This window comes from Cyanistes caeruleus, chromosome 11, assembly GCF_971803275.1.
Source record: "Cyanistes caeruleus chromosome 11, bCyaCae1.hap1.1, whole genome shotgun sequence".
NCBI lineage: Eukaryota > Metazoa > Chordata > Aves > Passeriformes > Paridae > Cyanistes > Cyanistes caeruleus.
In genome coordinates this window covers 10,999,326-11,024,141 of record NC_141711.1, presented here as the reverse complement: position 1 = coordinate 11,024,141, position 24,816 = coordinate 10,999,326, and the positions used below count along the sequence as shown (strand labels likewise).

Sequence of the window (24,816 nt, the reverse complement as noted above, 5' to 3'; positions counted from 1 at the left end):
AAATGAAGCAGATCTTCTGTCTGAAATAATACACATGAGAACACTTGTGGAATTATTCTCTGTTAGTAGAAGCCCCGGATCACAGAACTGGCTGTGCCTGTGCCCATGCTGAAAGGCCCTTCTCTTGCCCATTTAGGCCATTTGTTGCTCATTTAATGTTTGAGACAACAGGAATGTGACTTTCCCAAGGTTGGAAAGGACCTAAAAGGCCAAGAAAAATGTATTTTAAAAATCTGCTTGTTGAACAAACTCAGATTTAAATGGTAGTCCCTCTGTTTTTGTTACTTGGGGAAGCATTTAAAGGTACTGATTCATAGCATTAGAAATATTGTTTTATTGGGTTTTAGAGTTTTTGAGGGGGAGAGGTCTAAACCAACAGCAAGAGGCCCAGTTGTTTCACACAGAAAGATGTTTCCTTCTTGTTTTTAAAACTCAGCAGCTTTATCTGCAGGTTGAAGGTGTTCTGTGCCCCTCCTCAATCTTTGCATGAAGCCTGGTGGTTGCTTTGAAACCAAGTCTTTCCTCCTTTCCCTCACTGAGATTCTTGCCTCTCTGTTCAGGCTCTCATTTGCCTGCTTTTAGCAGCTTCAGAATTCAGAACTAAAGCCCAGGTTCCTTTCCCAGCTATTTTTGTCCGTGTCCATCGTTGATGTTGTTGAAGATGAACCTGACCGAAGTACTGGGCAGTTGAAGTCTCTCTAATAAACTGGGTGAGGTTGTGCCACAACCATTTTAATCGACAGTACATCCAGCAAATGATTCCATTGGCTGCTGTTCCTTTCTTTGGGTGGGTTAAACGCGACCTCGTGCTGGGTCTCACGTACAACATATTTGTTCCTGTTTTCCTCTCCCGCTGCTGTTTCACTGCAGAGTGCTGCAGGCTAATGGGATCTGACGGGACTACTTCCTATTGCCTGAAAAATGCTGAAATTTGGTACCTTGCTTTCTCTTTTTCCCAGTTTCTCTCGTTCTAATCTCTCAGATCCAGTCCCTTTGAGAAATCAGACAATATGAAATATGAAAATTGCTTGGGTAGTAATTGGAGAAATGGTGAGACCTTTGAAGCCCAATGGAGATAACGCTTACATCTACTTATTCACGTTATTTAATTTTTAATGGCAAATTTAATTAATGAAGCACAGGTCTTGTGGTTTCATGTGTGAATAAGTAACAGCAGGGAGCTGTAAGTCATGAGGTCTGTTTACAGGCCAGAGAAAAAGGCACCATTAAAAACTGAACTTTTCAATATAGGAAGGAGAAAAATGGATTTAATAGCATTGAAGTTTGACCACTTTGTAACAAGTAAGTAAACAAAAACATTAATGATAATTTGCCGGTAAAATGCATTTTGAATTGGTTAGTCCTCCATGATTTCTCAGTTTTAATCTGTCTCTTAGGTCAAAGTTTGAAAAAGCAAAATCTGTTCTGTGTTTCTTTTGCTATGTAACATAAATTCAGGCACCAGAGATAAAACGCTTAAATATAGCACCTTGAAGCCTAGGCTCTGAAAGCCTTTATAAACCTTCCAATTAGCTGAGCTTCACACAACTTCAGAGATACAGGCAGCTGTTATCCCTCACTTGCAGGTGGAAAATGGTGACTTGCCCAAGATTGCACAAATGGCAGAACCACTAATAGAACTTGAGTTATATCTGTCCTTTCCTTTTTCCAACCACTGAACAGTATGTTGGCTCATCCTGCGCAGGACCACAGCTGCATTTATGGGAAAATAAATGAAGAAGGGCAAGAATAATATTCTATATAAAATGACCAAATTTGGGGAGAGACGAGATAGCAGCTTGAACTGGCCCTAAATGAATAGCTGTCTTCTCTTTCAATACCATTTTGTCACTATTTTTTGATTGATTATTGCATATTTTCTCCTTGTGCCTTTTCAGAGTGGGAGCCTTCAGATGAGCTCTGAGCGAGGCAGTTGCCAATGGAGTCCAGCAGCTTTGCCTAAAGCAGCTTTATCAGTGGTTTAGTGACACAAGACCTTGTAGTGCAGCTGCTGGGGGAGTGCAGCCATTCTCTCCTGCTGATTGTGCCTGGGAGGCTCCTCAGTGCAGCCCAAAGGAGGGAGGAATTCATCCTCTACACTTAGCGACTGAGCAGTTGTGAGCTGAAACTCTTTCTGTGCAAGTTCAGGAGAATTTAATGCAAACCTCTTAAGCCCTGCAGCAAGACACTCAAGACTCTGTTTGGCAGTGCCTTGGCTGAGACCTGATACGCCTCCCTGTGTTGTTAAAAGGGAAGCAGCCTGCATAATTTTCTTTTAAAGAATAAGTAACATAAGTAGAAGCACTGAAATGTAAAATGGATTTTCCAGTGCTAGCAGCCAATTTTGATACTTGCATGTCAGTAACTTAAAAGATCCTTCACAGCAATTAATGAAAGAAGAGAACAAAACATGACCAAACTCAAAATAACTCTGTGCTGGAAACACCTTGTTTTTGTGGTTACATGGAATAGCCAAAGCTCGTGGTTGGTTGGTAGCGACCTTTTCCCCCTCTTTCCTTTCACAAAGGTGAACCTTGGAATGAAGGATGTGTTATAGCCTTGATACATTTTGCTGAGAATAAAATTGACTCTTAAGTATTTCTGGGGTTCTTTGAACTGAATATTCTGTTTGTTGTTGGAAATTGTTATTAATTATAGAAGATGACTTTGTGACAAGATAAGATCTGAGATGCCTTTAATTTTTAGAGCTGAGCATTCTATTCTTTGTTTCAGAATGCAGAGATCTACAAGCTGACATCCGAGCAGTATCAGGAGGCAGCCGCCAAGGCAGAGGAGCAGATAAAGTGAGGAGCCATTTTTTTCCTTTTCAACACTTCCAGTTGCATTTCATAACATTTTGTGTGTAGTTTCTGGATGTTCTTGTAAACAGAGTGTGAAGTTACCTCCTGTCAGGTACTGAGGGGGCTGAGGAGGTGTAAGCTGGCATCCTCTCTGTGCCAAGCTTAACGGAGTTTAGTATTAAGTTGATAGATCTTGCAAGAAAGGGCAAGTGAAAAGAGAGGGACTTTAAAAATTAATATTAAATAGGTACTAGGGTTTTCAAAGTAGCAATGGAACATGTTTAATCTGTTCCAACTTTGACCCACTGTATTTAACCTACACACTGTAGGATTTGGCTGCTGCAGAGGGGTAGGAAGAATGGCACCACTTCAAAAGTTTTAATTGCCCAGGGGAAAAAAAAAAAAGGTAAACAGTCTAAATCTCATCCCTGTTAGTTTCAAATTAGAGCTGTAATTTTCATGAATGCTTTCGTAGAATGGGTGCAATGATTTTTCTGGTCTTCTTTGTTGGCCTTAGCACAATAAGTGGACCCTTTAATGCTGCCTTTTTACCATGAGTATATATAGTGTTTAAATTATATTTGTATTTGCCAGTAGTGTTATATAACTAATTGTTCCACATGCACTAACAGCTGCCCCAGAAAAAATATTTTCTATAATTCTTTAATATTAATGAGGCTAAAGCAATTACGTTGTCAAGAGCAGCACTCAGATCTCAGTTGGGTAAACAGTTGGCCAACATGCAATAAACTGAAGTAGCAGCATATGTAGTCCGGTTGGGTCCAATCCAGACTCTACAATACTTAATTGCATAAATAGATAATATAGTAGTGATGAATATATTAGTGGGGTGTGCAGTATATTGTGCTGTCTTTATTTAAAATTATGTTTGACTGCCAAAGCGTCACATAACCTGTTGTAATTTCACATTTTTGTTTGGACAGTCAAGCAATAAGTTGCTAAAGAAGCCAAAACAAGGCAGCTAACACATTGCTTGCATTTCCATCCCGTTTTCCACAGCAGAATTATAAAATCTCTTTTAAAATAAAATTTAAAAAATTCATAGGTTATAATGTTCTTATAGTCTTTGATCAATTGGATCATTTCTTGGATTTGCTTCTGCAAATGTGTCATCAATTGTTGTGAACTTGTGTAGTGGTGATTCATCCTTGTGACTTGGTAAAGGAAGCGACTGGCACCTGGTATTATGTTCTTCACTTACTATTACAGACTGTAACTACCTTATTTTTTAGAGGTAGTCTGAAGGTTGGTTTCTGATGTTTCCATTTCCTTTGGTCTGTTCTGTTTCTTGTGGAAACGAAGACTGGTAAATGTGGGAAACTCAGGAATGCAACCATGTTTTGCAAAGTTTAGTGGCAGAGACCAACACAAATGCTAATGAATTCTTTCTTTCAAGATTCAGAAAGTGCACCTGTAGTCTCTTAAGGGTTTCTTTCCCTTTTCTTTGAGCCCTTATCATCTAACAGTCCCTGGCTTCTGGTCTCATTGTACAGTGCTCTGCTATTTGATGGCAATAGGAACTTGAGCCATTATAAAGGAACAGAATCCTTGAGCTGTCTTCTTTGCAGCAAAAAGAGCCACCTGTCCTAATGTGAATTTTTTGTGAAAAAATAATGTGCCTGGGGGCGTCTTGAAAAGGGACAACATGAGTGGCAAGAGTGAAACTGAGGGTGATGTTGAATATCATGCGTTCTAGTTCTTTACAGCAGAAATTGCCAGCAGCAGCCAGGATTGCACTGAGCTGAGCGTTGGAGTTCATGATCTGGGACTGATAATGCCTTTTGATAATTGTACATGCAGGAAGAATCATTGCTTTCCCCCATCAGCCTGCAGTGTGTCACTTCCATCAGCATGCAGTGACTCTTCAGATTGTTGCTTTGTGTACAACACACTGTACAAACACTCTTAGTGTTGTGCCTCACACCTGGGTTGTGATATGGCTGGAAGGGGGTCAGGGGAAGGTTCCTTCCTACACTGCATCCATGCTCAATTGGTAGGACTTCAAGTCTGTGTGTTGTGAGGTTCTCTTGTCAGGTATCTTACATTCAAGTCTTTCTCCAGCCTGTTTATGGTAATAACCTACAAGATCCTTTGGCTTCAATGGAAAGAATAGTTTGCGCATCCTGTTTTTCACTTTTGTCTTAGACATAACAGGCACAGTAGGTTCTAAGATAGGTTAGACTGATTTATGCAGATCTGCCTCTTTGGTTCACAGGAATAAACTGACACTCCTGCAAAATTATGTGAAACAGAATATTAGCCAAAGTATGAATGAAGTACAGGCCTGCCTGTTTCCAATGCTGGGCTATGATGCCTCCTTAAGGAAAAGAAACCAGGAGTGGAGTTTTCTTCACCTGCAAAGAGTCTGTATCCTTCACCACAGTGTCTCTTCCCAAGCTTCTGTTACCCCTGTTACACTGTGAAGACATGCTCCTGGCACTTGAGCCTTGTGAGACCAATCTACCCTGTGTTTGTTCTCCTCTGCCACTGTGTATCAGCAGAGCTGATGGAGGAAAAGGGAAATAGGGCTGGGGCTCTTTCCGCAGTGAGTACCCTGTTTCAGAGTCCATATGGAAGCAAAGAGAAGAAATTTCTGAAACAAAACCCCAGTGTTTTCTTGGCATTTAATGACTTTTTAAATTCTTTTATCAACACTTACAGCTCTGCACAAGTGGTCAAGTGTTCTACGGACTGTTTCAACTCCTTAGTGGTTGTCAAGCATTGCAGGATTTAGGAATATTGTACACCTTTCCACCAGTGATCCTTCACAGCATGCCTGCGAGGTAGGCAAGTAAACCTTCCTATCTCCCTTTGTATAAAAACAGAAGTGAAGTACTTACTGTTGAGCCTCATATTAACTCACTGACACAGTCATTAGCTCTTGGTTTGCACTTCAAGGCTTGATGCCTGCATGGCCTGACTTGTGCAATGGACTTTGTTCCTCGTCTCTTCACCTGAAGCCAGCCTGCTCTCGTCTCCAGCTACCTCCTATCAGAGTGTCTCCTTCTCTTTTGTTCTGGGCTCTGTCCAATCTGTTTTATTTCCTCCCAGGAAAAAGATCCTAGCAACAAGATACCACTGAGCACAGCTTTCAGCACCTTAAGCAACTTGCCCTTGTTGCTTGTATGCTGTGGTGAATTGGACAGTTGCCATGGACATATTGTCTCAACTATGTTGTTATAATTGGTGCATTATTATTTTTCTCTTTTGTTAACCAAGAGAATTAAAGTCAGGGGACCTAGAACTTCCCCCGTCTTCTTTCCCTGTTTAGCAAACTGCGCACATCAGTAACCACCCACAAAGGAAGCGGCGTGTAAATAAAAAGCCAGTGCTCCCCGCCCTTCCCTTCGTTCCACATCCTTTTCTCAGTGCTCATAGAGCCATGACTCAGACTGGGTTTAGAGAAGACAACTTGCTAATCCCCTCCCTGCTACAGAGAATAAAATGGCATTTCATTCCAAGCTCTATTAATGCACTCGCTCCAGGGATAAAGCAGCACTCCCAAAAGGCAGTGGCCAAATTTTCTTTCTGTTGCGTTGTCTTTGTCTTCTTTTGAGTGTTACATTTAGATTAGCTTCTGAGGATTAAATGTTATTACAGTCCCTGAATCTGTTAAGGGGAAGGAAAAAACCATCAGTAAAGAGGTTATGGCTTAGTGCAGCACTCTAGATTTATCCTCGAAATGTTGATTTGGTTTTTTTTGGTTTTTTTTTTTTTTTGTGATTTATTTTCTTTTGTGAAAGTTGTCTTATCACTTTTTTAAAAATTTATTTTTTTTGTAGTCGTTACTTATGCAAGAATTGGCCTGGGTGGGGGTGTCACTCTAAAAGGTAAAGCTTCAGGAGTCGGGTGAGGGGATTAGGAAGCTGTTAAAAGATAAAATTGTTCTGAAGCTGAGTTTCCCTCTGAGATCTTCCTATAGTTTTCAGAACTGTTTCTGAAGCTGCTTACTGATGACTGTTGCTTTGCATGTTGTGCTGAGAGGACTGTATATGCTTTATGCTGTTATCAAGGCATGCATAAAGAATGTCAGCTGTGAATCCAAGGCAGCTTTCCAATGGAGAAACTGCCAAAGAGATTTACCCCATATAGGACTTAAAATGTAAGAGTTTCATTTAATGGTCCTAAGAACTTTAAACTTAATGAACATGAGTATTTAAGGTGATTATGTTAGAAAAACCAGCAAGCAGTAAGTAATCTCCTGGCTGAACGTGGAATAGGGAACCACAATGACTCACTGAGGGTAGGGGAAGAAAGTTCATAGATGAATTGTCTGCTGACAACAGGGCTTGCTTTCAGTACTCTTGGAAATGAAGGTTTTATGGAATTGCACAAGACTTTGAGGGTGATGGCCCCTCAGTAAGAATGGCAAGATCAACTGAAACCTAGAGAAACTACCTTTTCGTTTCTTTATGTAGATATGGAAAGTTTATAAAATAGTTATGTGATGATACTTGAGTTTGTTAATCTTGAAGTCTACCATGAGGCCTTGGGTATTTCAACAGAGACCTGTGCCCAGGAGACAAGGTCTGATACAGTTATTATATGGACAGTTGTGAAGCCAAAAGAGAAGGGTAAAAACATCATAATTTTCAAACAAACTTGCTCTGAGATTTCTTCTATCATTAGATTAGATTAGATAAATGATTAATTTAGTGTTGAAATTAAGGGCCTCTCCAACAGGGATTTAAGAGTTTTCAGGAATAAGAGATTGATTATTGCTAGAAGCTCATCCATAGCCTTACCTCAATATAGTGCTTTTGTGCCCTGCAATGATGATAGCTTCACCAAAATTATTTGGCTTAATCACTGTTCTTCCCTTGGTGCTTGCTTTGTGCTAGTTGTTCTTTCTTCTGTCTGCACTGAGTCTGTTTCATAATCTTTAAATAAAGAGATGGGTTATTAGTCAAAGCTTTTTGGTTTCTCACTTTTATAAAGTTGCTCTTAGTAAGAAATTAAAATATTCTCTAAGAGATTATAATGCATGAGTTTCCTCAAAGTTATTTCAAAAGAGGGTAAAAATATGGGAGAATTTTGACTGTGTGATTTTACAGGTGTGCATTTTACTGAAAGAAAAAGTTTCTGATCATTTTTGGTTCTGCTTCACAAAGTTTTTCACTCATTACCTTAACATGTAAACATTTTCCTTATGAATTCTGGAAGGCCTATTGTTAATCAACTACTTGTACCAGTGCATTGACTTCCTAGCAACATATATCCCCCTACTGCTTTAGGAATATGGTATGTGGAAATAGAAATTGAATATGTGCAGTGGATTTGCATAAATTTTCCAATTGGGCCAGATTATTCTTTTTTTGAACTAAATTTTAAATCTTGAAAATTTATTAAATTGTGTACTTTATCCAAGCTGTTGAATCTTCTTTCTGAAGTTCAGTTCTAAGATGCTGCTTCTAAATTAGATTTTTGTTTTGCCCAGTTAATAAAATGAGTACCATTCAATCTAATGCTCACAGTATTGTGTTTCCTCTCATGCGTGATGAGAGATGAGTCCACTGAACTGAGATTGCACTGAAAAACTGGTGTCTCTTCAAAATTGCAGGAGCATTTCTACACCGCTATGTTGGTAGAACTTGGACATTTATAAAATAAGATCTGAATAGCAAGGACTTGAATAGCAAAGGAAGATGTGCCAAAATCTCCATGTAGGCTGTTAGGGATGTTTCTGTTGCTATCGATTTTTACACAAAAAGCACTTGTTTTCTGTAGTAATGTTGCCTTTATAAAGCTCTTAGATCAGGGTTTGTTGGCAGGCCAAATCCAGATTGTTTTCAAAAGCATGGGTATTTGTGCAGCTGTTAAAACAAACCTTAGTCATACTTTGTGCATCAGAGGACATGAAATATTTCAGTTCACAGCTCTTTATTGCAGAGAATACAGTGAAAATAAAAGCAGATCTCTGCCTTCACATTGAGAACTGCATATTCCAATGTGTACCATAGTGAAAGCGGGGTTTCTCCAGGTTTCATAGTATCTTATTGTGTTTTTACAAATAATGGCAGATCCACACCAAAATCCAGAACTTTTTGTGCCTTTGGCCTTCACTTCCCCTTGGCTTGAGTTAGGAAAGGTGTCATGAATATTAATTAATGACCCAGCTTAGCCTATTCCTGCTGTGGTTTTCTGCCTCTGTCTTCAGTGTGTGTGTGGTGTAGTGTGCTGGTGGTAATAGTGTGGGGCTGATCTGTAAAGGACTGAGGTTAAAGTTGTCTGGGGAAGCTTTCCAAAAAGAGTGGTGAATTAAAGATGTCAGAAGCAATAATGCCTGAGAAACCACTTGTTACCAGCGAATTAATGACTTGTTTGCTAATTAGCAGCCTGAGGCAAAGTTGAGGTAACACTCTAACAATCTGGTCATTAATTCAGTTGCAACTGATTTCAAGGGCAATGTTGCTATTTTGAACAGTAATTGTATTCCTGATTCTGGATTATACACGCTGTGTCCTTACTGTTGAGTCAGTCTCCTCCTGAAGTCTTGGAGGGATGGTAGGAGACACCAAAGGCAAGTGCCAGCAGGGGAAATTCAATCAAATAATTTGTTGTGTAGGTCAGAGCTTCTATATTTTTATGTTCTGAGGAAATGAGGACTGTGGCAGGACTGCTGTGGACACCTTGCATCATGGTGATTCATCTGCATGGAGGAAGTTGGTTGAAGGGGTTTCATGCTGAGCTGATGAGAGATTGAAGTCCTTTTCTCCCTAACAGAAGAGAAAAGCCATCTCTGCCATCAAATTTAGCTTCAGGATCTTCAGTTTGTTATTTATTTATTTGTGTGATTTTGATCATTCATGAGGTCACTCTGATAAAATGGGTTTCTAGGCTAAGGGATACTCAGCTTATTGTAAGAGAACCCTGATAGATTTGATTCTTCCTATACTTGTGTTTTTCTTATTAGTCCTGGCAGTGTCTCTTGCTTGCATATCTGGGACATATACATACCGTACCAACTACAATTCAAGCTAATTTGACTCAAAAACCTGGTATTTGGAAGGCAGAAGCACTTGTTCAGGGATGTATATTCTTTCCTTGGAGAGAGCTGGTCAGTGTTGTGCTGTCTGCAAGGGCTGCCAGCAGTACACTGGAGCAGTGTCAGGAGGCACAGGCTCACTTCACCTGAGAACTTCATGTACTGTTCTCCAGACTTAGAACCATGTTATCTGAATTGTTTTCTATAAAGTTTTTTTCTGTTTTCTGGGGACTTCTTGAGTTTACAATATTCACTAAAAAACAAAAACAAACAAAACAAAAAAACCCCAACCTTCCCTAAAAATGGACTTTTAAGACTTTTTGTATGTGCTTGTTTTGAAACACCATTATTGATGTTCTCTGAGAAATGAGTAGCTGCTTAACGAGGACCTTTGCTGAGTCAGTGTTTGGAATTGCACAGCTTGGTAAAAGGGGGCACTGTGGTTTTGAAGATTAGAGAATGTGGGCAGAAGCAAGGGAACTTTGAACAAGGTGAATGTTTAGCTTCAGATCCCGCCTGAACTTTAACACCAGCAGCTTCAATCTCCTCTCTAAATTTGTTCTGGCACCTTTGGCAGGATATGCCACTCTGTCAGTGCAGAATGTACTAATGGACTCATATTTTTGTCATCCCTTTGTGTGGTGTGAAGTAAACTATGGGAACCTAGTTCAACACTCTGTGGCATTTTGGAAAAGTAGCTGCTGTTCAAATGGGTAATCAGGGTTTTCTTTTAAAAAAAGAACATTTCATTTGCAGTGTGACCTTATTGTAAGATCATCTCACATAGGAGAAATTTACTGAACCTGCTGTCCCTCATGTCTTGTGGTTATATGAAATCAGCATATCACATCTTCAGTTTCTTTCTTTAGAAAACTTTCTGGGAAGGTATTTAGTAAACCAACAGTTCCCCAACTAAATCCCAGACATTATAGCACTGTCACAACCCATATATTCCTGGGGCTTGTGCTGTGTATCTTCTGCAGACTGCACGCCTTCCCTTCCTGACCTGAGATCTTAACCAGTTTTTAGATGATGTTTTTTATCTGAAGAAAGAAAATCCCTATTCGGGTCACTTGTTGGGCTGTGTGTTGTTTTCAGATTCAGTTATTGCTTGCTATATTGCTTTTCTGCCTTGTGGGAGCTGAGCCAGCTTCCTTTCTGATTCAGAGAACTCCTTCCAGCAACAAGATTCTGACTCATTCCTGCTTGGCTTCCAGAGACTGTTTTGCTGCTAACTTTAGGCTCTTCATCTTTGCTAGTCGACTTTTAGTAGCTTGGCATCTTTGGGAAAAAATGGTGCATGGCTTTTTGGGCAGGAGATCCAGTTCTGTTAACTTCTGTGTCTCTTGGCAAATGAAGGAAGAGGCAGTAGTTTTCCTTTCATCTTCCAAACTGGCAGTTTCTCATAGCTCAGTATTCTACCATGATAATCAGTAAAGAATTTACATCCAAATGTACATTGGAATTATCCACTTGTGGGGAAAAGTCTCTCATTATTCTAAACCACTTGCCATCTGCCATGCCAAATGCTAATAGGGGTGATTAGTTATTGCATTTGCAGGTTCAGTAGGATAAGGATAATTTTATTTTATATAGTTTAGTACAGTGATTTGCTTAATGCTACCCTTCTGCTCCCCCAGAGACCCGCAGCCCACCACCACAACCCCAGTGCTTGCAGCTTATGAGGGAGTCTAAGGAAGCCAGTTAGATTTGGTTGAAATCACATTTGGCAAAACACAATGAAGTATAAGTCAAAGCCTTTCAGGATGACCCATTGATCAAATGGGAAATGATCACTTGTTTGGGAGGATAAACCGTGTAGGAGGACAGGGGAGTTTGTGATACACTGGAGTAAGTCAGATGGAGAGCTGGAACCAGCATTGCATGGGTCACACAATCTCTTTGCATCAATTTCATGACTGAAACGAAGAAGTTGTTGATTTCCAAATTTAGAGGTTGTTACAGAAAACTGCTAGATTTTAGTCACTTTTGACATAAATCTGTATGTTTGAGAGTTTGGGTTTTTTGGGGTTTTTTTGTTCGGTGAATGAAATGTGGTTGAGGCAGGCTGTTTCTACTGAATGCAGTACAGTGACACAGCAAGTGGCTAACACTTGAGAATTGGACTTTTGTGGTAACTTTTGTTCTCAGTGATAGAATCTAATTATTTGCACAGAAGATTTCAGAACAGCTTCTGCATATCTGTGATCAGAAGGAAAGGAGTTATCTGTCCTGGGAAGAACAAGGGTGCAGTGAGTGCATGAACTCCACTGGGGAATCGGGTGGCAGTTTCAAACAAGCTGTCAAAACAGGGACTGAGATTGGGAAGTACTTGAGTGACAAATTTTGTAGGATCACAGAGTCACCCAGAAACTCACAATACTTTAAAATATTCATTCATTAGGCACTTCATGAACAATGTATAGAAAAATAGAGTTGGGTGACCTGTTATTGAAATGCAGCTGTCAAGGGGGAGAAAGAGAGAGGGGAAATACTGCAGGTGTGCAGGAGTGCGCTGCTGACAGTGTGACAAGGCATGTGACAAGGGTTTAGACAGGAATATAGCAGCTTCAGCTGAAATTTGGATGTAGCACCCCTGTTCTTCTGATAATTGTCATGAGATTTCACCTTTTCTTCCAGTCTGTACCCTTTTGCTCTAAACAGTATGTTGCTTCTGCAAGCTTTCTATTCCACCTGGATCAGTGGCAAAGCCTGAGGAGCAGTGTTTTGAATACTTGAGGCTGATCAGAAATAGTTCCTTCCTGATCACATTAGTTTAGCCTCATGAGACATGCAGTTTGTTTACACTGTGCTAGGTTATGTAGCATAAACATTACTAGTTCTTTAGTAGACATTTGGATAATCTATTAAGCTTCTTCCATCTCTTATTTCCCTGGCCATGTAGCTGCAACACAGCTCTTACCTCTTCCATTCAAACCATGTTACCAAGCTGACATGCAGGATTGGGGAATCCCATAGCTTGTAGTGAGGGCACAGTGTTTGCTTTGTGATAGTGCAGCATCCTGCAGCCTATGCTAAAAGTTAGCTTGTCTGGATGTTTGTTCTGTGCTGATGAGTTTGTTATATGTGAATGAAATGCTTCAATTGTGTTTAATTTTCTGCTGTAAATGTCAAGTATGCAATAATGAGAGAGAAAGAAACCTTTCTATGTGCTATGTATTGCATCTGTCTGGAGTAATTCTTCTGACATGTTAGAGAAGCCATCAGAGCCAACTGCTACCCAAGGGAGAATGCAGTTTTACAGGTCAGTTAACCACCTATTGGGTTCTCTATATGTATAGTGCAGCCTGGCAACACACCACATTCATGTGACCAAAGCATCACTGAGCTTAGTCTGAAACGTGTGTAATGGACCCTGGATATATAAACACATGAAGCAGCTATATGATGTGTCTGATTCCTTCCCAACATGCAGAAACTGCTGCTGTGTGCCCTGGGATTTACTTGCAGTGCTGCCCATGCATCTCATTGCTGGTGTCTGGGGCTGTCTGTGCTGTGGTGACTAATGTGGTTTGCTCAAGTTGGTTCAAGCACTGGTCTTAGTCAAATAATGTAACAGAAAGCAGCTAATTCAGTCATTGAACTTTGTAGCCCACAAGAAATTCCAGGGTGCTGTCCCGTTTGGGTTGCTGCTTGCAGCTGGAGTTGCTATTTTTAAGTTGGCTTTTATGAGGGACCCTGTGTGTCTTTGTTTATCAGTTTCTGAGCAGAGATATCGAAGTGTATGAGTTTAGACACCATCAGCCTCTGTCTTGAATTTTTTGTTCAGCTTGAATGGTTTCCCAGAGTAAAATGTAAAAAAAAGATCTTGCTCTTAACTCCATCTGGAATTGCTGTTCTTCCCAGAAAAGCCAAGTGAGGGTGTGTTACTCACTGTGGAATTACTGATTTTGCACTAGGCTAAAGAGCTGCCAATTCCTAAAGCACTTAAGTTGTATCTCTGCTCGGGTAGTCTGATCTTCAGCTGGTGGAAGGACCAGCAGATACATAGACCTCTTCCAGCTTTCCCTTGCTTTCCAATACCGAGACTATAATTCTTTCAAAAAGGGAACCTGTCAGCAGCACCTAAGTAGTAGCCATAGTGCTGTGTTTGAAACCTTCTGTCTCTGGGTCTGTATGCTGATGATATGGCCTTAATTGCTTTTTGCAGTGAGTTTGGGTGTTTGTCTTTGGAAGCTGTGTTGCTTCTTCATTAATTGATGGACATTTAGACTGGCACTTTTCCTACTAGTGCAGTGCTTATGATAGAAATTCTCAAAGAATCTTGCTTTAACCTCCCAGACACTTTGTACTTCTTCATGGCTTTATATCCATGTAGGAATGAATTTGCCAAGACAAATGAATGCAGTTATTGACTGAAGCAGCTGTTACCTGCCGCTATTGAACAGTTAGGAGAGGGTTAAGAAGAAAACCTCCTCTGTGCCACTAGATTGGCCCTGACTAAGATGAATGTCTAATTCACTCCCATCGTCCTTACTGCTGCCTGTAATAAAAAGCTTGCTTCACATATTCACCCCACTGCAGACGTTTCTCTTAAATTAAATATCAAGAGGACATATAATGGCACGATTCCACGCCAAGCCAATATTATCAGATTGATGTCAGCAGTGATAATAGAAGAAGGATAAGTTGATGAGATTTCATTTATTAAATAAAGTAAAGGGAATATGTAGTGATAGAAAGGATTTGGTAACTCTCGGTGTCAAAATGCAGCAAGATCGTGCTCATTCTGTCTTACCTCAAGGGATAGTAGAGAGAAGGATGCCCTTTGTTTCATTTTAAGAAAACCTCTCCCTTCTTTTCTAGGCAAAGTCCTGATTTAAAGCTCTCCATGGGAGGTGGAGAGGAAGTTCTGGAATCATGGATTTCATGTGTATGTAGCCTGCCTGCCCATTGCACAGTGGCAAGGCAAAGGTTTCTTTCCTCTCTGCGATAGGGGATGCACTGCTAATGAATTTCATTTCTAAATCCATCTTTTCCTTTTTCCGACCTGTCATCTTTTCTCCTTTCCTCCTCCTTTAACAGATGAGAGTGTGTGTTATTGATTTAATCTTTCATATTCTGTAAGTCCTGCATGTATTTATTTCCAAGGTATTGTCAGAGCTTGTCTTCCATACTTCTGTCTGCAGATACTGTGCTATCACTTTCCAGCCCAGCCTTTCTCTGCTGCCTTTTTTTTAGCTGCTGTAAATGATCCTCTTACACCTGTTTTGATAATAGTTGTAGCAGTTGCAGCATATTTTATTTTAGACAGAGGCCAACTGTCTACCTCATTTGGTGGTCACATATGCTTTAAACTTTGCCCCACTTTAGGAGAAGGGTCAAAGCATAGGAGTCTTCTGCTTCAACAATTCTAGTTGTGTATACAAACCTCATCCCTTTTCCACTGTTTTCCTTCTCTCTCATATGAGAAATATGGTAAAAACCCTCAGTGACACATCAGGAGCAGTGTGGTTGGGTGTCCAGAAGATGAATTTTTCTAAAGATTAGTTAGTGCCAACAGCCTTGATCTAGGCTGAGGGTGAAGGGAGAAAGCTGATGAAAGTCTACCTCCTTTGGAACTCAACCCACAATGTCATTGTATTCTACAGTTGTGTTTGTAGTTGGAGGCTGTGGGTTTAATTCCTTTTTGTCTCAGATGTGTATGAGGAAAGCCTGTAAGGTGCAGCTGTTGTAGGGCTGCAGTTCCCCGCTGTGGAAATGTTACAGCTGAGACTTAATGTGAGCAGGGGAGTGGCATCCCTTGATTCAGACTGGGCAGGCATTGTGATTACTGTGCAGGGAGGAAAGCATCTCAAGGAACTGTTCACCAGAGCACTTCAGGTATCTCTTTCCAGTCCAGATGGGTACCAGAACTAATCTGCTGGGTGTGGATAACTTGTGTGCTCCCAGATTCTGCAGTAACTTGCATTGATAATTACCTAAACCAGCTTTGCAATTTGTTGATTAGCGTCTCTAAATCTATTTTGAGATGCTGGTGCAATTGATTCATTACCACAGCTTGAGGTTTTATTTTGAAGAAATAAAGGAGAATAACCTTGTTATGATTTTGGGTATACGTTACCAAATAAATCCTCCCTGTGTTGTGGGAAGTGGTGTGTAGGAATGCTGGTTTAAGTACTTGCTGGGAAATGCATACTGGTTTGTGCTGATTGGTCCCCTGCCTCTGGTAGGCTTTAGGTAACAATACTCTTTTGTGGCTTCTTGCTCACCACTGTGTGGCTTTTAAATATCCCTGTGGGCTGAGCATCAAGGGGTCTGTTAAGAAAGAGGACTGCAGACTTTGCAGCACTGTGTGAGCCCACAGGTGGGTCCTAACTTCATATTTATTCTAGGCAGTGAAGACTGATGCCATAGGAAAGACACAAAAAACACAATTCCTCTAGCTGTCCCTGCTGACAGTGACAACCTCTAAATATTTCTGAGATGTTTGTACCATGTTGTTCAGTTTAGATGAATACAAACTGGTTTGTGGTATGCTGTACCTTTTAGCTCTTCCAGGTTTCTATATGAAAATTACAAAATGCCCTTCAGTTTAACATCGCTGAGTCTAAAAGAACTAATTTTAAAAGTCTTAACTTTTTCAATGAATTGAGGGATTTGGTGGTATTTCCTGACCTGGTATTGTTTGTTATCATTTCCACAGTCTCACTGATTTGATTAGAGTGATATTAAAGTTAGTGACAAAGCAAAATGCCAACATTATGAGTTTCTGAAGCTCTCTCTGGGTTCTTTTCTATCCCAAAATTTGAAGATTTTTTTTTTTTTAGAATATGGATTTTCAAGGCTTTAAAGGTGATTTTCTATATAACATAGAAATTAGAAATGAACACCAGCCCTTAGGGACTGTACATGGAATAAGTTTCTTCTAAAAACTGTAAGATTAGTGAAGAGGTAGAAAAAGAAGTTTGTATAGTATCTTTGTTTCTGATCCAAATCTCAGTGCTGTAGAATGTGGCTGTCATACTGATAAATCCCTACTCTGTCCATGTATGTTGTCAGTAAGACTGAGGACTGAAGAAGTATCAATTAGAGTATATCTCAACCCAATTATTGTGAGAGTGCACCCAGGTTGCTGATAAGGAAAAGACAAAATTTTTCTTCTTTTGGTCCTTCCACTTCTTTCCTGAGCACCTTACACAGATGTGCATGATTTGGAAACTCATATCTGAGCTCTCCAAAAGCTTTCAGAAGATCTTGGTTTAAGATTTCCTGTTTCTTAGAAATCTGTTCCACCTGAGAGACTGTGACATGCCTAGGGACAGGTCATATTTTCCCTCTCTCTGCCTTGCTGTAAAGCCCTTTTGCTGAATGAGTGCCTGTTGTTACTGTGGAAATGAATTCATCATAGCATGGCATTAATATCTGCCTGTAGCATCAAGTGCTTTGGAAAGGAAGAGGTGTGTTTGATATTTGGGCACAGATTTCTAAGCATATTGGGGCAGGAAATGCAAGGAATTAAATGGATTTATGGTTTAGGAGATGACATCTGAGGATTTCTACACCTAAGCATATGTTCTCTTATTCTCTGGTAAAATGTACCATGGCCATGGTGCTGCAAATGCCTGCAATTTGTGTCTGCCTGTCTGTGCAGCTGATGTCACTGTTGTTACTGTGTTTGTGCCATTGTTACTGGGATTGTTTTACAACGACCTTCCTCTTTATTGGTGCTGTTGCTGATGATGTGCCATATGTACACATGCACATTAGAGTAAAAGAACATCATCCTTAATTGTTCTTGGGTAACTGTCAATGCCATTTGCAGGGTATGAGTACTGATTTCTGCAGAAATACAAAGAAACAAATATCTGGTTTTGCTATTATTCTGATTTTTTTTCTAGTCACTTGGAGAATTGCAGTGCTTCCAACCATGCTGGATTTCTTGTAGTGTTTAAATAGATGAGAATTCAATAGATTGAGGTGGCTTATTCAACAAGTCTGTTCGGTTCCTTGTCAGACTGTTACAGATCTAGTGCAGGCTCAGCCAGGATTCCTGAGGTCTGCCAAAGATTTCCAGTGTGAGTTGAGAAAATCATTGAAATTCTTGGACTTGGGGATTTTTTTTCCCCTCCTGCCTGCAGAGGAGAGATGATGTTTTATGTAAGGGTGAAACAGCCTTCTACACTAGCTAAGAAAGATCACGTTCCTTCTTTCTGATAAGTACCCTGGATTTTTCAGCTGAAAGACACTGTTGGTCATTTGACCCGCTTTCTCCCACCAGCTTCTCTATTCGGACTACATGACTCCAGCATAAAATTAGTATGTGTGTTGCTGGCAAAGTGGTAGTAAGTGGCTGAAACTCCTCTTCATGCATCATTCTGTGCTTGTTTTCCCTGCAGGAGGAGGAACGCTGATCCTGTCTGTTCAAACTTGCAGTCTGAAATTCTGAAGTGCTACCGAGAAAACAAACATGAAGTGCTCAAATGCTCGGAGCTGGCGAAGGAATATCAGCGCTGTGTTAGTGCAGCTCAGAAGGTAACAAAAGCTTCTCTGTTGTACTGGCTGGCCTTGCTGTCTTGTTTTGCATTTTTTGAGAGCTGTGGTATCTGTTAGTCAAATTGCAATCTTCATAGGAGACAAATCTTCCTTGGGATCCATTTCCCCACATTCATTCCACATTTCCCAGTCACACTGTGGTATGTCGCAGCTTCATTCCTGTCAGTGGGTCCTGTTGTGCTGAGCTGCCGCCAAAACAGTAGAACCAATGCTCCCAGGTTTCAAAGTCAATCAATGATTTTCCCTACTTTTACCTTCTTGGGTGTTGTATACTGCAAACAGTAAGTAAATTCATTTTGGCACAGTCTGCAACATTTTCAACAGGCTCTACACATCTCGTTTTGTGGGACCTTGCAGCTGGAGGTCTTGCTTCTGTTCATTGCTGCATGGGGAAATGTTCTGTATTGGGCAAAGCTGCTGTCTGTTAAGAAAATTCCACACTCCTAAAAACTCTTCATCTTGTGTGGGAGGCCAGAAGCCTTATGGCTCTTCCTTCTGAGATGCAGAGTCCCAGTAGGTTCTGTTGATGCCTTAGGACAGTGGCTGCTCAGTACCTTGGAAGAATTTCTGGCTATTGAAACAAGTGAAGGGGAAAAGAAAATGAAGTATTAGGACATCACAACTAGGGTATGGTCCTGGGCCATGTGAGAATTCAGTGGGTCAGGTGTCCCTCAAGGGCAGACTTTTCTGTTTTGTTTTTTGGGTTTTTTTGACAGTAGAAATTTCTCCAAAAGGTGCTGAGAATATAATAAAGTGTATGTAGGGAAAAGAATGGTAATAGAAAATTGAGACTTCTCTCATGGGATTACTAAGGCAAAGGGTGGGGGAGAGGTGGATATTTCATGGAAGCAATCTTTCTCTCCATTAGCATTGTGAGGGGAAGCTGTATGCCTGATTTAAGTATAACATGAAACAAGCTGCCAGCCAGCTCCCTGAAGAAGCCCGACAGAAGGAGATGGGAAAATTGTCAGGATATATTAGACCAAATGTTGTTGCTAGTCCTAGTGGAATTTTTTTCCTTCCTGTTTACAAAGAAGGTCTTTGTATGTCTGCAAATCAGCAAGGTTAAAGCTGCCAAGGAAAGGGCTTTTCTCTGATATCTCCAAAGTCCCCAGCTCCCAAAACATGTGGTTTCTTTTTCTTCCTCAGCTTTAAAGTAAAGTGGTGCCTGTGCTGCTGCTGCACAATCCGTGCCCCTGGTTGCTGTGTGCAGAGCATTGGTGCATCTATTGCCAGCCTCTGTTATCCTTCTTGCTTCCTCTAAATCAGGCTTGTAGCCTTTTCAGTGGAGTATATCTTTAGCAAATGCATTTACCAATACATCTTTATTGCATGCAGTGCGGGTGGAATGTGATTACCAAAGAAGACAGATTGCATTAAACTTCAGCGTATTTGCAAGCTGCGGCTCCAACCCGCCTGAGAAAGGGGCTGGGATGCTGCCAGCCCCAAGCCCCAGCCCAACATTATTAAAGAGTAAATTGGAAGCTAAATGACTGGTAACAGCAGAGGGCAGTGAAAGATCCTAATAACTTGGATCTCTTTTTGGATTTGGTGGAGATTTTGGTAGGTTTTCTTTATAAACCAAAAACTGGGGGTTGTCTGGTTGTCTTTGTTCCCACAGTCTTCAATGAACTTCAGATTTTTTTTTCCCCACTATTATTTGAAACTACCTGGAAGCGAAGTGCATTGGACATTAATTTGTTGTGGATGATGACAGTGTGGCAGAAAATCTTGCTATGTTTTAGGAAGGGGCTTGAGAGACTAAGGAATAGGTAACTAACACCTTACAGCTGGGATAGGCACTAGAGGGTTCTGCAAGTACAAATTCAAATACAACTTCTGTAAGGCAATATGTCTTCTGTCATTTCCTTTTGTCCCAGGACAGCTGAAGCCCTGACGATTTGCCTCACTGCTCTTACTGACTCTTCTGACTCCTGAGATATCTGTAGCAATCACAAGCTGTTGTTTTATAATGTAGGATTAAAACTCCCTCCTCCCTTCCCCTTTTTAAGCTGTTATTTTTCTTTAAGCTTAAATTAGCATCTTATACCAAATGGCTTTGTCTCACGCATTCCTCGTTCAGGAAATTCAGGTTGGAGGAATGTGGGAAAGAAAGGCCAGAATATCTTAATTTCTTGGGTATTTTTTACCTTTTTTTTTTTAAAAACATGATTTGTTTCCAGTGCAGGAGGAAATGTAATCAATGCTGGATGTGTGACTTCAGCTCAGTTGCATGGTGGTGATTTGTTCTGCTTTTTACTACAGATTTTATAAAGCTTGCTGAATATTCTTTAATGAAGCATCTGGTTCTCTGCAAGTTCCTTTTGATGGCTGGTAAAAATGTCTGCAGGGCATGCTATACATTAGACTCGGAGAAAGCAAGTTCTAGATTTCTAGAAAATTACAGCTTATAGTGGATGAGAATAATTTTTGGTCTCTTCCCCCTTACTGTGTTTGTTTGAGACTGTTCCTTTTGACACCCATTTTCCTTTGCCTGTTGTGCACATTTCTGAGCCAGGAGGTGAGATACACCCTCAGTTATTTCTGCCCCATTAACAAATTTATCAGGTAATCATTCAGTGAGTTTTAAAATGTATTTTCTAATGGTTTCCTGTACAGCCCCTCTTCCTGGAACAGGATACTTTATTGTAGTGCATGGTAGAGATACAGCTATTGTTACCTGTTTTGTTATTTTCTGGCTATTGGGCTATCTCTTGTAGTCAACAGAAAGAAATAGGCACAGGTAGAGTAAGATGCATTTGATTCTAAAAAGTCATCTGAAGCAGGCCAGCTGACTTAGCAGCCAGAGATGAGTATTTCCCTGTGCCTCTTGTGAGGCATATCCAGAGCGTAGACTACAAAGTTGGTGCCTGTTCTGGGATTGCTCATGGTTATGGGAGCAGGATCCTGCTCTGGCTGTCTGCTTTTGTAGCCAGTATGCTTTCAACTTGTCCTGCCTAACCTGATCATGAGCTTTTCCATTTATACCACCCTGAATGTTGAGTTCTGGTCGTGTCACCACTGATTCAGTGCAGCAGCATCAGCCCCTTTAGGCACTGGGTTCCTTGCTGCATCCCATGCTTTGCTTATGTGGAAGTTCTCTGACTTTAGAGGGTGTTTAATTTAGGAGTGTTTTATCTTTTCTGGTGGTCTGTTTCCATGGCTCTGCAGAACTTGTGCTACAGCATAAAAATCGCTGGCTTTAAATCTAATAAAAGCTGGGATAATGGGACAGCTGTAGGAGGGGCAGTTCCCATTGTGTCTTTCAAAATTGCCTGTAGTTTATTGACCGCAAGTTTCACCAAGAACTACTGCTGCCGTTAGATAATGAGAATTGAAAATTGCTGCTGCTGTTTCCCCCAAGGTTTTATCTTGTGCCAGTGAGAAGGGGGTGTGGAAGAAAAAAGAGAGTGGGCAGTGGAAATCTGCGTATTTTCTTAGTTTTGGTCTAGTTGGAAGGGGAAACCAAATGATTTTGTTTTAAAAAGTCTGAGTCCTATTAGTGAATTGCTTCCCTCCCCCGTGCAAATATGCACTCACATGCAAACTTTTCAGTGTTTCCCTGAAACAGCAGACCCATTCTGCTGCCCTTGCATTCTGTTCACACCAATAGGCAAATCTGAATTGAAGGCAAATTTTAGTTACTTTGTTACATAATTGGTGGTTATACCAGGGAATCTCCAACCAGCTGCCACTTGGAAAACGAGGCCTCAGGTGATCATGAGCTGAGATTTCAAACAGAGCATGCTTTCTGCAATTGTGTGCAGAGACATGTCTGTTAGTAAACAGCATGTATCCCTTCTTTTCAGGGGTTTCCTTACTGTCTCTAGGTGCCTTTCACTGAAGGACCAGGGTGAAATTTTTGTGCACTAGCTCCTGGCCAAACCAAGCTGTCAGGAGCCATGTACTCAGACGTGTATTCCCTTGTCAATAGGAGCTGTATACATTGAGCTGGGAGCCATTCATAATCCTGCACTCTTCCTCCCTGCTCTGTGTCCAGCTTCTCACAAATCTGCTATTCATAACAGACAAAGGTAAACCTACTTCTGTCAAGGCTTTAGGGCTTTTCTATGTAAGGAAATTACGATGCAATAAACTGGTGAGTTTCTCTGTATATGAATGTTTGGGGTTTGTAATGAAAGTGCAGGGGAAATCCACATACATTTGCTGTGAGTCACTCTGCTGTGTGCAAACAAGCCCTTGCTAAATACTGATTGACTGAATTCCAGTGAAGGGAGACTTTTAACATAACCTTGAGTCGTCTGAATTCTGCTTTGCCCTTGACTGTAATAAAAAGGAATGTGGTCAATTTATTGCGTTTACGTTTCCAAGTGGTCTCTGTGAAAACCCAGGTCTCTTTTGCCACACAAAGCAAAGCATTACAACCCTGCTGGAAGTTTGTCTCTAATCTGTGGCAAGGACTTGGATTGCTGAGAAGATGCTGCAGGTATTTCTGCAGTGTCCCATCCTGATGGAGCAGTTTTGCTCAAGCACTCTTGATCCTGCTGAAGCATGGCCTGCTGAGAGCTTTCATTTCTGCAACTTGGATCTCTCATCAGGTATTTGATCATTCTGGATCATCAGGCTTTGGTAAAGCATTGTTTCCATTCTGGTGAGTTTCACAGTACTTTATAGATAGGTTGTGTACTTATCAGGATAGAGAGGAGCAGTCAGTGTGTGTGCCTGAAGAAAGAAAGTTTGTACCAGGTATAGCAAGGTCTGTATCTGTACTCAAGAAATGCCAGTATTTCTCCTCCCCCTGAGATTCTGCAAAGGTAAATCTTGGCTGTTGAAGCCTCATTGAGGAGATCTATCACATAGAAATGCTTGAAATGCAATATATCTGACTTGAAAGGCTTTAGGGTTGTTTGAGCTTTCTGGAATTCAGGTTTGTAGTTTCAGATAAATCTATGTGTTTCCTGTCTGGAGGATGCTGTGCCCAGCCATCCTCAGCCAGGTATATGGCTGTCCTACCTACCTTTTGTCAGTCAGTCCTTGCTCAAGGCAAATATATCTGTAAAGGGTTCCTCTTGCCTTCTCTGTAAAGGAAATTGTCTCTTTTTTAAAAAAAAATCTTTCTCTCTTTCAACCTTTATTTGTGCAAATGCTGTGGTGATAACACTATCAAAGGAGTATATGCCTCAATAAATGGCCCCCACAAGGGAGTTGGGGGAGAGCTGCAAGCTGCAGGCAGCTGCTGTTTGTTTAGTTGTAAACACAGAGGAGCAGTGGATTAACTGTACCCAGGCATACCCTGACCTGGTATTTGCAAAGGTGAAGAGGATCCATATTTTGCTTCTAATTATGAAGGATGGAAACAGTTATTGTTTTGATTTTCAAGGCAGCAGTTGTAGATTCTGGCGAGTCTTGGGTCTATACATAACACTTCATATCCTCAAGAGTTCACTGGTGGATAAACTAAAAATATAGAGCTGCCTGAAAAGACATAAACTACCATCTTAATATATGAGTCATGTTCTAGAGTAAATGCTGGCCTACTTAAAATGGAAATGTCTGCTGTCTATACCTGGTATTTATGAAACTGGAGGCATAAGTTCTTTATTTACTCTGTGTCACAGCACTCCATGAAGCTCTGATGTTCCCCACAGCCTGGTGTGTTGTAAGCATTTATTAACCCACACAAACAAACTCTCTTCTCTGTCTGCTCTTTGTAGTCCCTGTAAAGCCTAAACTCCCTCAAGTTTATAATTTTTGAAGAAATTGAACAGAAATAAGTTTAAAACTTGCTTGGCTGTGCTTCAGGGCTCCTCTTTCAGTGATTCTTAGTCCATATTCTATATCATCTTCACCTCTGAAGTTCTTGTATCCATTGCCTGATCTGAGAGGAGGACTCCTGACTGCGTTTCTCTTCTTATAAACAGTCTGTTTTATAACAGTTCAACACCCAGTTCCTGTGCATTTATTTTTTGTTTTCTGGTTTTTATTTGTTTGGGGGTTTTGACATTGTTGCAGTGAGACATAATTGCTTTTGAGTCTAATTTCTTGCTTGATGGTTCTGATTTCAGATATATTTACTGGCAAAGTTAATCTAAATACGTATGTTTTACAGATGATTTTTGAAAACAACTTCTGTAAAGAGGGAAAAAAGGCAGCATGACATTACAATTTCTGAAGTTGAAATATTTGGCATTTTGTTATTTCTAAAATGTGTTCTTGCTACAGTTCTTGGTTTAAAACCTAGTTTGCCTGAAAGTGTTTAAAAACATTCTAAATTTTTTTTTCGATTACTAAATACTATAATATATTAAAATACTATAAGAGTTAGCTGGTCAGGAATGAGACATCTTAGCTGACATGATGCTCTAATGAGGTCTTTGAGTGCGTGTATCTGAAAAGTCTGATTAGACTTTGGTATCAAAATTTCAGTCTTGGTATTCTCTCTCTTTCTTTTCAAAAATTATTTCTCTTTAGGCTTAAATTAATGGGACTACATGGATCAAATGTTTCTTTAGTTCTGTGTTCTCTGTATGG

General features: G+C 40.5%; 1 protein-coding gene across 5 annotated transcripts in view; it reads left to right on the top strand.

The window, feature by feature from the left end:
• Positions 1-24,816, top strand: part of CHCHD6 (coiled-coil-helix-coiled-coil-helix domain containing 6) — a 110,401-nt gene that overhangs the window by 55,530 nt on the left and 30,055 nt on the right. For 4 of the 5 annotated variants that reach the window (XM_086845844.1, XM_086845843.1, XM_086845846.1 and 1 more), the window contains 2 exons: positions 2,734-2,804; positions 18,168-18,303. In XM_086845844.1, coding sequence (XP_086701970.1) covers positions 2,734-2,804; positions 18,168-18,303 — 207 coding nt within the window. Of the gene's footprint in view, positions 1-2,733; positions 2,805-5,483; positions 5,606-18,167; positions 18,304-24,816 lie in introns of all 5 variants that reach the window. The other variant, XR_015274960.1, reaches the window with a different exon arrangement.